This window comes from Parasteatoda tepidariorum, chromosome 3 (genome assembly GCF_982258835.1).
Source record: "Parasteatoda tepidariorum strain Cologne lab strain chromosome 3, Ptep-v5.0, whole genome shotgun sequence".
NCBI lineage: Eukaryota > Metazoa > Arthropoda > Arachnida > Araneae > Theridiidae > Parasteatoda > Parasteatoda tepidariorum.
This window is the reverse complement of record NC_141757.1, coordinates 9,107,369-9,119,667: the sequence shown is the minus strand read 5'-3', so window position 1 is coordinate 9,119,667 and position 12,299 is coordinate 9,107,369. Positions and strand designations below refer to the sequence as shown.

At 28.3% G+C, this 12,299-nt stretch overlaps 1 protein-coding gene across 2 annotated transcripts in view; it reads right to left on the bottom strand.

The window, feature by feature from the left end:
- Positions 1-12,299, bottom strand: part of LOC107447663 (phosphatidylinositol-binding clathrin assembly protein LAP-like) — a 122,784-nt gene that overhangs the window by 85,255 nt on the left and 25,230 nt on the right. For both annotated transcript variants that reach the window (XR_015432411.1, XM_087158757.1), the window contains 3 exons: positions 10,690-10,746; positions 3,826-3,937; positions 3,254-3,360 (listed from right to left, as the gene is read on the bottom strand). Coding sequence is in view for 1 of the 2 variants with exons in the window: in XM_087158757.1 (XP_087014883.1) it covers positions 3,254-3,360; positions 3,826-3,937; positions 10,690-10,746 (276 nt within the window). In the remaining variant the exon portion in view is untranslated. The remainder of the gene's footprint in view (positions 1-3,253; positions 3,361-3,825; positions 3,938-10,689; positions 10,747-12,299) is intronic.

Here is a 12,299-nt window from a genome sequence, read left to right as displayed (position 1 = left end):
GGTGGCTCAGAGGATAGAGTGTCCCAATAAGATTTGAATATCAGTGATGGCCGGTCAATAGGCCTTACAAATTAAAGGCATTCAAAATTAAAAGGATATGGAATTAAATATTGGTAGTCGTAAACTCTAAATTTGGTGGGCTGTTCAATGACTGTTTTAAAAATAATATTATTGCAATAAATTTTAAAAAATTTCTTTAAAATGTTAGTTATTTTTCATAAATAAAAAAAATCTATTGCGCAATTAAAAAAATTGATCATTAATTTAGATAGTGAAAATACAAAACCATTAGATTGGGTATAAAAATGAAAATTTTTTTTTATCATTTCATTTTTCACCTTGGTCGAAAACTTAAGAAAATGGACTTGAGATCTATGGTTTGAGAAACATCCCTGAGGATGATCCAAAGGCATGCCATCGCAACTTTGATCTTCTGCTTTGGTAACCAGACAACCTGCGTGCAAAGTTTATTACTTTACAGTAGAACAGTCTAACAAGGACTGATACCACACACCCTCAGTCCCTACACAGGTTGATCAAAGTGGTCACCCATCCGCTTACTGACCACAGCCAGTGATGCTTGACTTCGGTGTTCTACTGGGAACCATGTTTTTACGATCAGTACACTGCGGGACAACTTTATTTTTAAACACTAATATTATAAATGAAGTGAGATAATTTTCGTGATTGGTGACGTCACCAACTTCTATCATTACAGCTGTGTGGTAAAGAAACCAATTTCTTTTTTTTTTAGAGCAGCATTTTAAAGTAGGGACAGTGATGACCAACTAACATTTAGATTGAAGTTCATTTAGCAAATACTCTTAAGTTTTTGTGAGTCTGTTGATGTTATGGATAGGTCAGTAAATAATAAAAATCTTGCAATTGTTCTTTTGTTCAGTTTTGACAATGTAGAGGGCTCTTCAAAAATAAAATGTACTAACCAGGAGAGTTTTCCAATCTACACATAAAGTATGAGCATCTTCATGCGACTACAGAAGGAAGAAGAGATTATTTCTACAAAGCATGCAAAAAGAGAATGAAACAGGGATGCTAAAAGAAGGACATTCACAATAAAAATTATTAAATTATCATAACATGCATAGGACTGAATTGGCATAACCTTTTATAGGGAAAAAAAATCTCAGTTCTTAGGAGTAGCAATCATTTCAGTTTTTGTACCTATTGATACTAACTTCATTCTTTCCATAGGCAAAATGGATCATATTGATCTGTCCCTTACATTTAAAGGTATAATGCTTATAAATTTATTTATTTACATACTTAATATATTATTTACAAAGTTAGTTAGTAGGGGAAGCTAATAGAGAAAATATTTATAAACTTGCCAAAGTTTATAAATATTTTCCCTACATTATATATCCAGGGGTAATTGTGAGCCCAACTCTAAAATCCTGAAATTTTTTTGAGTAAAATCATTAATGACTCATTTCTAAAAATTTATGTCTTTATAAATTTAAATCATTCACATTTTCAAAACATGAAATTCTCAATAAATTATATACAGCATAATTTAAATGAATAATTATGTATAAGTTTACTTTTATCTTTAACCATATTTATTATTCTAACAGAAAAAATATTTACAAATGAAAGCAATGCCAAGTATAAATTATAGTTCTAATATTTCTAAATAAAATATACAAGAAATTTTATACATAAATGTGATTGATGATTTCTTGAAACTTCAGGACCCTGGACTTCTGGAAACTAATGAATCGCGTAAAAACATAACTTTTAAAACATTACAAATGTGTAAAAACATTACTTTTTCCAAAATTTGCAAACTTTACAAGGAATAATATTTAAAATAGTATAAAAATATTTAAATAAAAATGGTACTTTTTATGAAATCATTGCAATTTAAGGTGTAAAATATCCTCTCATACTACGATACTTGAACAAAAGTTGTTTGCTTCTTAAAGATATCAATGAAATTGAAAAAAAAACTACTAACAATCTTCAGCGTATGAAGGGAGTAACATCAAGAATGATTGCAATTTAACTGCACTGTTATATCCCAAGGTTACGTCCAATCAAAGAAAGAATGATAGGATGAGCATGACACAAAAGAGCCACAAATACAATGACTGAAAAGTTTATAATGGTTTAAAGACATGAGTAGCACATAGGTATATTTAAAAGGCAAAAGTAAGCATGCAATAGCAAAGTACTCAAAATAATGCTGACGAAGACAGCAGGACTTTCACCAGTACATACATTGAGAAGGTAATTTTAGTGCATAAAGAACAAAACACTGAAAGCAGGATTTTCATACAGATATGCATTGAAAATACAGGGCTATAGGACTTTTAGGAATTCAGGGCCGGAGCTAAGGACTTGAAATTACTAGCCAGCAAATTAACCAAACATAAAAAGGGTAAGCCAAATTTTAAAAGTCTCTGTCATAGGAGCAAGTTTTATCTCACTATATCGCATGATCCAGCAATGAACGTAATCTGCATTTTAATTTTTTCCTCCTTATTGTTTATGTTATCTGCACTTAGTTCTAATTAGATATTTTACATAATTAAGGTAAATTACTATTATCGATTAAAATAAACAAGATTTGTGGTAGAAAAATTTGCATTGATATCATTTTAAAGCTCAAGGAGAATATTAATTGTTCTTTTTGATAGAAAAATCATTCGTGAATACTTTCGCCAAAACATGATTTTCTTCTATCAAATTAACGATTTTATCGAATTTGGAGAGGCAGCAAATGCTTAGCGCAGGCTCTGATAATGATAAGCCACATATTCAATCTGTTCAGGTGGGCAGTTTTTAAAGGCATTTTTCATGTAAAACAGCACAAATTACATGTACTATGAACCGTTATTCAACTAGAAAGTTTATGAAACACTTATCTGGAAAAAATATTAAGGGTAAGTTTGAAGTAAAAATATCCCCTTTTCAAAAAAGTGTGCAATAAACCCCTCAATTGTGAACCTATGAGTGCGTAACACACAGTTGAAGATGGCAGGACTTACAATATTAGGTATATTTAAAAGTAAATTTGTTGCATAAGAGTACCATAATCAAATCAGTACAAACAACATATTAGCAGGTACATTTTAAAAGCAAATCAACTAGTAGACAGAAATGAACCAGGGTTGATGCATTCAAGGTAATGCTGTAGAACAATTTTACACTTAAAGTTGAAAACAAATTGTGTGTTACAGATGGCAACTTAATAATGTAGTAAAATATTTTGTTATGAAAAGTTTATTACTTCAGCTACTTTCAAAAAGTCTGACACCTTGTCCATGGCTATAATAAATTTCTTGTATATGTCTAAGGCTTCTTTACAATGCTTTTTATTCATGGTGAAGTACTTTTCTAAGGAAAGAATACAAAGTATTACTTGTAACATAATTTATAACCAATCTTAATGCACTCATTTGAAAAATTATACACACAAAAAAAATTTTAATAATGCCTTATATTTAATTTTAAATACATAAATTATATATTATTTGCTCATTTTTTTAAAGAAAAAAGCTTAACTAATATAGCTCAAGGTTGCAGGATTCATTAAAATTTGAAATATTCTTATCTGTACACATTCGGGAGTTGCCATATCACATGAATTATTCAAATTGCGTTTCTTAACAAATTGTTTTATTTGGTAAACTTACATTTGATTTAAGATAAACTATTCAGACTTTCCTTATGGTCCAAGAAAATGAAAAACATTTAATAATTTGTAATATTTTGAGAGCTCAAAAATTTCTGAAATTTAGCATGAAAATTAAAAGTTCTCATTTCTAAATTAAAGATGGAAAAATTGTAATCAATACATACCAAACAAATTGATAATTCCATTATTGTATGCTGCAAACAACTGAATCAGATCTCTATAAAGCAGCATAAAACAGGAATTCATAACCCCATTGCTTAAATCATCTGGGTTACACTGATAAAAAAAGTAATTATTAAAAAAATGTTTTTTTGTGTGAATTTGGAATAAATAAGAATGTTAAAGCTGCACACATCTAGAAATATAAATAAATTTCAATGTGAGCCTTAGGCTTTGTTATAGAAGCAACTAGATAAACAATTTTTAAACCTGTAACAAAAGGGAGCGGACAGCCACGAATTATACATTAAAAAAACTTCATTTACTATTCTCAGGGTTGCACAGTAAAAAATGAGCCAAAATAGTTGCTTTTAGTAGCCCCAAGCATGAAAATAGTTGCCTAAAACAATGAAAATAGCTGCCTGAACAGGAACAAAAATCTATCAAAAATAGTAGCCAAATAACTAAAATTATAGCTTAATTGAAAAATACTATGACTAGGATTGGGTGATGTCAGAAATTTTAAATTGTGATACATCGTCAGTTAGACATCGCGTTAAAGTGATGTATTGCGATTTAGCATATGTTCAAAAATTAATTATGGGAAATCTTTCAATCAATCAAAAATTAATAAAAAGGAATAAATTTATTACGAAAGAAAATATTAATTCTAAACATATTCTACTATGACCCCAAGCTTCATTTCATTTTTCTTGAATTAAAAATAATTTTAGATTTATTGTTTTAAAAATAATAATACTGTAACAAAATATTTTACATACATGCATGCAATGAAAACTAAAAAAAAAAAAAAAAAAAAACGAAAGTGGAAGACAAACCAAAGAAATGTTCACTTTAGAAAAAAACATTTTTTTAAAATTATTTGTTGGAAAAAAAACATGCCTTTGAAGCATAATTAGACCCTTTTTTATTTAATTATTTAAAATAATAAAAGGTAGTATTAACTAATAGTCAAATTCTGTACTTCAGAAATACTTATTTATTATTATTTTCTTTGAAAATAAAATCGACTAAAGATTTATTTGTTTAAAAATGATACTGACTATCTAACAAATTATAAAACAAACAAATATTGAAAGAATTTGAATAAAAAAAAATTAAGTACTAATGTCAAATTATTAAAAAAGCGACAAAACATTACTAAACTCTTTATTTAATTAAAAAAAAGTTATTTGTTTTTTTCTTTTCTTTTTTTAACTAATAGCCAAATTTTTTAAACTTCGTTTTAATTTTCTCCAAAATAAAAGAAAACTAAATAAATGTAAGCTTTGTTGTAATTTTTTTATAGTTAAAAACGATTGGACATTTATTGGTTTAACAATAATTTAATTATTATACTTACCAACATTTAATAGATTTAAAAAAAACGAACTTTTTATAACAAAGTTAAATACGAAATACCCCTATTAAATTGTATCGCTTAAAATAAAAAACAATAATGGAAAAAAATTAATGAAAATCCTTTTTCATTTTATTTATATTTTCGTTTCATTGATCTATTGAGTTCAGAACGAAAATTTAAGATAACAGCGATTGTGCAGCAATCGCAAAGTAACCGTAGGTCTACTAAAAATAATTGACAGGAATCGTTAAACCCAGACAGAAAAAAAATGGTATATCTGATGGCAAATCTGACTGAAAATAATTTACAAAGAACCTGACAATTATTTCTGACAAAATAAAATGCACAACAATTGCAAAATGACTTGCCGCGATTGTAGCCTTATTCCGGCTGTTTAAATCAAATTTTTGATGCATCGCTTAAAACGAAAGTCACTACATCGGCCTACCAATATATGCGTTAAATCAATATTTCTCGATACATCGATTTATCGCCCAGTCCTATCTATGCTCCAATTCTAAATGTATACCTTTTTATATTTGTACAAAAAAGTTTTGTACAAATATAAAAAGGTATACATCTTAGAAAATAGGTACCTAAATAAGAGTCGAATTACAATAAAGTGTCAACTTTTAAAATGAATTGTTTTTTTTTTATGAATTGCATATTTTAATTTTAAAAATATATTCAAAAATAGCCAAAGTCTACATATTGCCGTTTCATTTTTGATAATTTTAAATTTTTTGAATCTGGCAGCATTCTAAAGTAATCACATGGCTGACAAGTGAATTGTTCACATTTGTGCTCAAATTGTTTTCTTGAAAAATACTTTTAAAATAAAAGAAATGTATCTTTCTTTTACAATATTTTGATAAAAATATGCATATAGAACAAAATTTAAACATTTTAAGTTTAATATATAAAATAAAAGTAACTTCTTTTACGTCATTCCGTCACATGTCTTAATAATGCATAAATTTCCTGAGAACGAAGATAAGATGTGACATTGGCAAGTTAGATATAAAACCTCTTCAGAGACAACCTAATTTTCAAAATGTTGAAATTTTTACTAATTCTTACATAAATATTAATCCTGTTTATCAGTTACATTCTGTTTATCATTTACATATTAATAAAACATTTTTTAAATGAAGGCTTTCTTCTAGTAAACTTTTTGTCATTCCGTCACAGCAAATAGATGTTAATAACTGCTAGCCAACCTGAGGTTAATTTTCCAAATTCACATTTTACATTGCTTACACATTATACTAAAAGTATAAAATCGTTCAGAAAAATAATAGCTTCAAAATTCGCAGAAACTACCAGTTCTAAGCGGCATGCCAAAAGCTTGGTTGCCAAAATGTCATTCCGTCACGCAAATAAAAAGTTCGTAAATTTAAAAGTAAAAAAGATAGAAAATCCTGCCTTTTTAGTTTATGAAGCGCATTATGCCAATAATGATATGCATGAGAAAAAAAAAAAATTTTGAAATTAGATACATAGAAACTTCAATTAATTGTTATTTTGCAAGTCAAAATGTCATTCCGTCACATATGGAATTGCCCTAAAATATGAATGTTAATAGAAGGAAAAAAACAATTAAAAATAACAAAACTGCTCCTCGGAGAGAAAAAATAACAAGTATACTTTATTAAACCTAATGGAAATTTAAATTTTTGGCTTTTTGGACATAAATAATTGTATAAAAGTTTGCTTTCTTTTATTAACGTTCTGAAAAGTAACGTTCATTTATGCGAAAAAACTTCGCTAAGAGTAAAAAAGTCTCCTAATAGTCGCCTATTCCTGAAAATAGGTGCTTTTTTAGCCTTTTCTGGCAAAAAAAAGTCGCCATAGTCGCCTAAGGCTGAAAATAGTAGCAAATAGTCGCATTTTAGTCGCCTGTGGCAACCCTGTATTCTACTTTTGTTTTATTTACTATTCTACTTTTATACAATTTATATTTTATTTTGGGCCATTCTAACTGTAATTTTATCTTTATTTACTTTTCTTATTTGTCGGCGTCTCTTTATTATGTCTTAGTTTGTGTACTTTTAAGTCATTATTAAGACTTACTTTCTGATTGTTTGTCATGCATTTTTCTTAGCATTTACATTTAAATGTTTCTAATTTCATTTTCTTATTTAATTTTCCATTATAAGGCCTAGGGGCACTATCAGTTTTTGCTTTCACTACTGACAACAGAAATGCTCCTGCATATTAGCAGGCAGTGCATCGCCTGATGAAGTTCTGTCCTGCTAACACACATATCTTAAATTGTTATAATTTTTGCTGTTTTCTGCTAGAATTGTTTTTCTGACTTTATAAATTAAAATGAAACAAATTTGGATTTATAGTTGTTGTAAGTGCTTTGCTATTTTGATTTATTATTTTAAATGTTACTAACCGTAATTTCGCGGAGATAGGCCGCGGCGTTATTGATTTAAAACTTGAAAATTTAGTAGGAAGGCGTATCTAACGGGGCGGCCTATATTACTTTTTTTTTCTTCAAAAAATTTTGCTTCTTAGATACCGCACTGGAAATTTCATCTTCATTTTTCCCCCCTGTTATTGTACTTTTTATTTATTTTTTCATGCTTAATGTCACTCCAAGGAATGGTGAGTGCACCTGGAATTTTCCCCTCCCTAATCCTTTCTTGGAATCATTTTCTGGAGACCACTATCCACAAGAGAACAAAGTCTCTCTTTCCCTTCTGCCATATGGACAGCTGTTGAGTGTAGGAAATGGGAGTTGAGTGGAGAAGCATAAATCAGAAAGGAATGAATGAAGAAAATCAGGGTGGGGCCAGTGATAACGTAACTGTAAAACAAACGCTCCCCCACCCCCTTCTTTCCAGGAAATATGACTCTTCCACTTGTCATGGATGCCTCTCCCCACTCCCCTTTTTTCTTCAGCTGGTTGTTAAAAACATGTGAATGTTTGGTAAATAAAGCATGCTGGTGAGCTTGGAATGACCTTCAATACTCTTACAATTAGAATGTTCAAAAAGAATTTCAAACTTTCCACTGAGGGTCAGTGCAGAGAGGAAAAAGCAAAGTGTCTGAGAATTTTAGACAGGGATAAAAGAAAGATCGTCCTAGGCGGAGTCAGTTGAAAAAAGAAACCTGATTTGAGAAGCGAAAATTGGGGGAGGAATTGCTAAAAATAGAAACTTGTCTTAAATGCTTGGGAGGGAGCGTTTTATTGTTTTTTTTTTTTTCATTGCTCATATTTCTGTCTGATTTCGATCATCTTCCTCAGCTTATTATTATTACGTTTTTTTATTGTTTTATCTTCAGTTCCTATGCGTTTTTGTCTTATTAATATTTTTCTTTTGTCAATATTTTTGTTTCGTTTATACTATTTTCGTTTTGTTTTAACATAACTTGTAATTAGGTTATCCATTTTAAATGCCTCCCATTAAGAGGAAAAATTATACCGCTGCGTTTAAGCTGTCAGCAATTAAAAGAGAAAAAGAAACTGTGATAAATGACTTCAAAAAAGCGAAAATCATCCCAGGACAAACGAAACCCAAAGTGACGGAGATTAACCCGAAATAAACAATTAAATAGTAAACCTAATTTGCTCTGATACAGAGAGTTCTGATTTTGAGGAATTTTTAAGTGCAGTGATATGAATATATAGTGATACGTGATATCTAAATAAATTATTCTTAAGTTTTTCTTTGAACAAAATTTGTTTGGATTTATCGTTTATTTTTAAAACAGGATTTTGGATTGTTAATTTAAAAGTAAAATTGTTTTATTTTTAAAAAATTTCATACTTATTTTAATGGTTTATGATATATTAATTATTTTATTTATATTTTAATGGTTACTTCACTTTAAAATTAGAAAATGCTTAATTTTACTTAGAAAATTATTAAAATCTATTTTATATAGGATTGTTTCTATTTTTTTTAAATATTTAATATCCTTTTATTTATTTTTATTTAACTATTTAAATTATATACATATGCAGATTTAGAGCATGTGTTAAGTCTTTAATCAATACCTGCGTTAAGTTCAAAATTCTTTAATTGTTAAAAATTTGGCGCGACGTGTACGATGGTGCGGCGTGTCCGGTAAAAAGCTTTTTTCTGTTAGTCGATTTTTGAGGGAGCGGCGTATATACCAGGGCGGCGTTTCTTACGGTACTTTTTCTTTCTTTCTGAATTTGTAAATTAGTTTCATTCTTTGATTAGAATAGTATGATCTGTAACAGAGTTCCCATGCTTTAGAAATTTATGTTATGCTTTCGTAAAGTGAATTTTGGCATGAATTCCTGTATGAAATTCAACTAAAAAGGGATATCACTGCCTTCTCCAAAAGTTAAGAGGCTGTAAAAATCAATTCAAGGTCATTTCCCCCATAAAACACATTAACAAGTTTGAAATATTCTAGGAAATAGGGATAGTGGATCTCAAAGAAGAGTTCGTTAAACAGGAAATTCACTTGGCAATTTGGAAGTTATTTTACAAAGAAATTTCCAAAATATTCCTGGTACCTAAAAAAAAAATAATAATCGCAAAACAGAAAAATTCGCAAACTGGGAACTTGTTAAATAGAAGTTCAACTGTATGTCTAATAAAAATATTTCTTCTTAGTATCCCCTTTGTTTTGCCATAACCACAATTTTTGAAGTCCCTCTCTCCCTACCAAGTATGATATATGGTCCCACACTTCAATTTTTTATCTTTTTAAAATGAAAATTTTACTTTCAATAAGTATTAGCTAAGGGTTAGACCTATAGACAAGTTTTTAAAAGTGTATACACAAAAGTAGCCACTTTTGAAGTAAAAAACAAGTAATATAAAAAAAAAGTAAATTCCTACTAAGGTCAACAAAGAAAGTTTTTATTTTAGTTACTTTTTATTAAATAATTATAATTTTTTCACCCATATGAAACTAACATTAATGAATTAAATTTAATGAATGAATTAATATTTGGAAAAAAAAAACTGTATTAATGTCAAGTTTCATCCACTACAAGTGTATTTGAACTTGAGTGGATGAATAAAAAGTATTTTATTAACGATTGAAAACTTGAAAAAGATATAGGGAGAGTGTGAACTAATAATAGGAAAAGGTCAACTTACACTAATTAACAAGTAAATAACATTTTATACAAATATAAGATTATAATATGTAAATATAGGGTGTCAAAAAAGTATGAATACCATCAAATCAAAAATTTAAAAATACATGAGAGAAATATTTATAAAAGATGCATTCAATGAAACTCAACTTGATCTCCCAGGAGTGGGGAAAGGTAACTTCAATATTTTAAATAAAAAAAAAAACATTTTTGTTGTTGCAGATTTAGATTTTCCAGAAAAAATTTACCCCTTTCAGGTTCACAGTTGCCACTGTAACCGTTAAATGAAAATAGTATACACATTGTTTAGAAATGGAAAAATTCATGCCTTTTTGAAAAATAAAAATTAATGCACTTGACAATTATCAGACAAAGAAAGGTAACGAAATACATAAAAATTAAGTTACTTACATCAAAATCAAGCAAGGCATCTAACTGCTCATGAAGCACAGGAAGTGTTTTTACGAGCTGAAAATAAGAAAAATATCAAAATAATATACTCCAAACATACAAATTTAACAAATCAAGAATGATGCTATAAAATGCTATTTAATTAAGTGTTTTAATTTTAAATCAGATAATAAACTGTGTTTAACAAAATAAAGCTCAAACAGGATGCATAGCCAAATCTTTCAACAAAAAATAAGCACCTTTTAAGCACTTAAAAAAAATTTTTAAGCACTACATACATTAACAAAATACATATTAATTTTCAAAGACTTTACATGATCATGACAAAATAACTAGTTTCTGACAGAGATCTATTTTTCTTGATTACATTAGCCAAAATAAAAAGATAAGAGAAATATTCAGTTGGATTTCAGAGGGAGGAAAATGAAGTTAGAAATTGAAATCTATTGTAAAATGTAACGGAGTTGCTCATGATAGTGCAAGAATAATTCCCACAGAATGCAGCTCAGTATATGCACATGCGGACCCGTAAGCATTGCATCAAACATTTAAAATGATTGGTGCTTTCATATACAACGGAACAACGGTACGCCGAAATGCATTGCGCTTGAATGATTTCTGAAAAGGTTGAATAGAACAATGTGAAAACCAGGCTTTTGCACAATACGCTTCAAAAATCAACAGGGTAAAGAAAAAAAATTCTCATTTTCGAAAAGGGAGAATTAAGCACTTTTTAAAACATCCAATAAAAAAGCACCTCTAGTGGCTTTTAAGAAACATAAAGTACCTTTTAGCGCTTTTTAAAAACACTATGAACCCTGTCAAATGTGGCATAACTGGTTCCAAAAGGTCAGGGACCTTTCCATGGGAAGATTAGTTTGTTTAGGGAAAATTACAAGAATGACAACAACAAATACTTTAAAAAATTAAATAAATTATACTAAATTTTTTTAAAAAATTGCATTCGAAGAAGCTATTTTTTAAAATAATTTGTCTGCTTACAGAAAATTTTTTTATATTGTTCAAAATATAGTCCTATTCATCAACTTACAAAATTTATTAACTTACATATGAATGTAATTAGTTTACTTAGTAAATACTAATATTTTTGAATATTTTTTGCTTTTTTAAAAATTTTATTCATTGAACTGTGTATCAGTAACGTAGTTGATAAGTTATAAACTTTAATACCGAAACTTACTATATGAAACCTATTACATGAATTTAAAAAAAATTTACAAATATTTACAACTTTCAAATTTGGTAACTAAGTTTAATATACCTTTAAACATTTTAATGAATAAAATAAAACCAATAAATATTCTAAATTACTATTTATTTAGTTAAAAAATTTAAAAAAAATTGCACTCTTATAATTCTCTGTAAGTTAACATAGAGAAACTCCTTTCTACAGAAAAGAGACCTATAAGAACAAGCTGTCAGACAAGTTGTAAACAAAATTTTAACAGGAATCGCAGATATGATATACAATGATTTCTACCCACAAAATATTTAATCAATTTCATATACTCATCAATACTTAATCCGCCTCAATTCAGTAAAATATTATATTCATCGCACATAAAGAATCATAAGATATAAATTAGCCA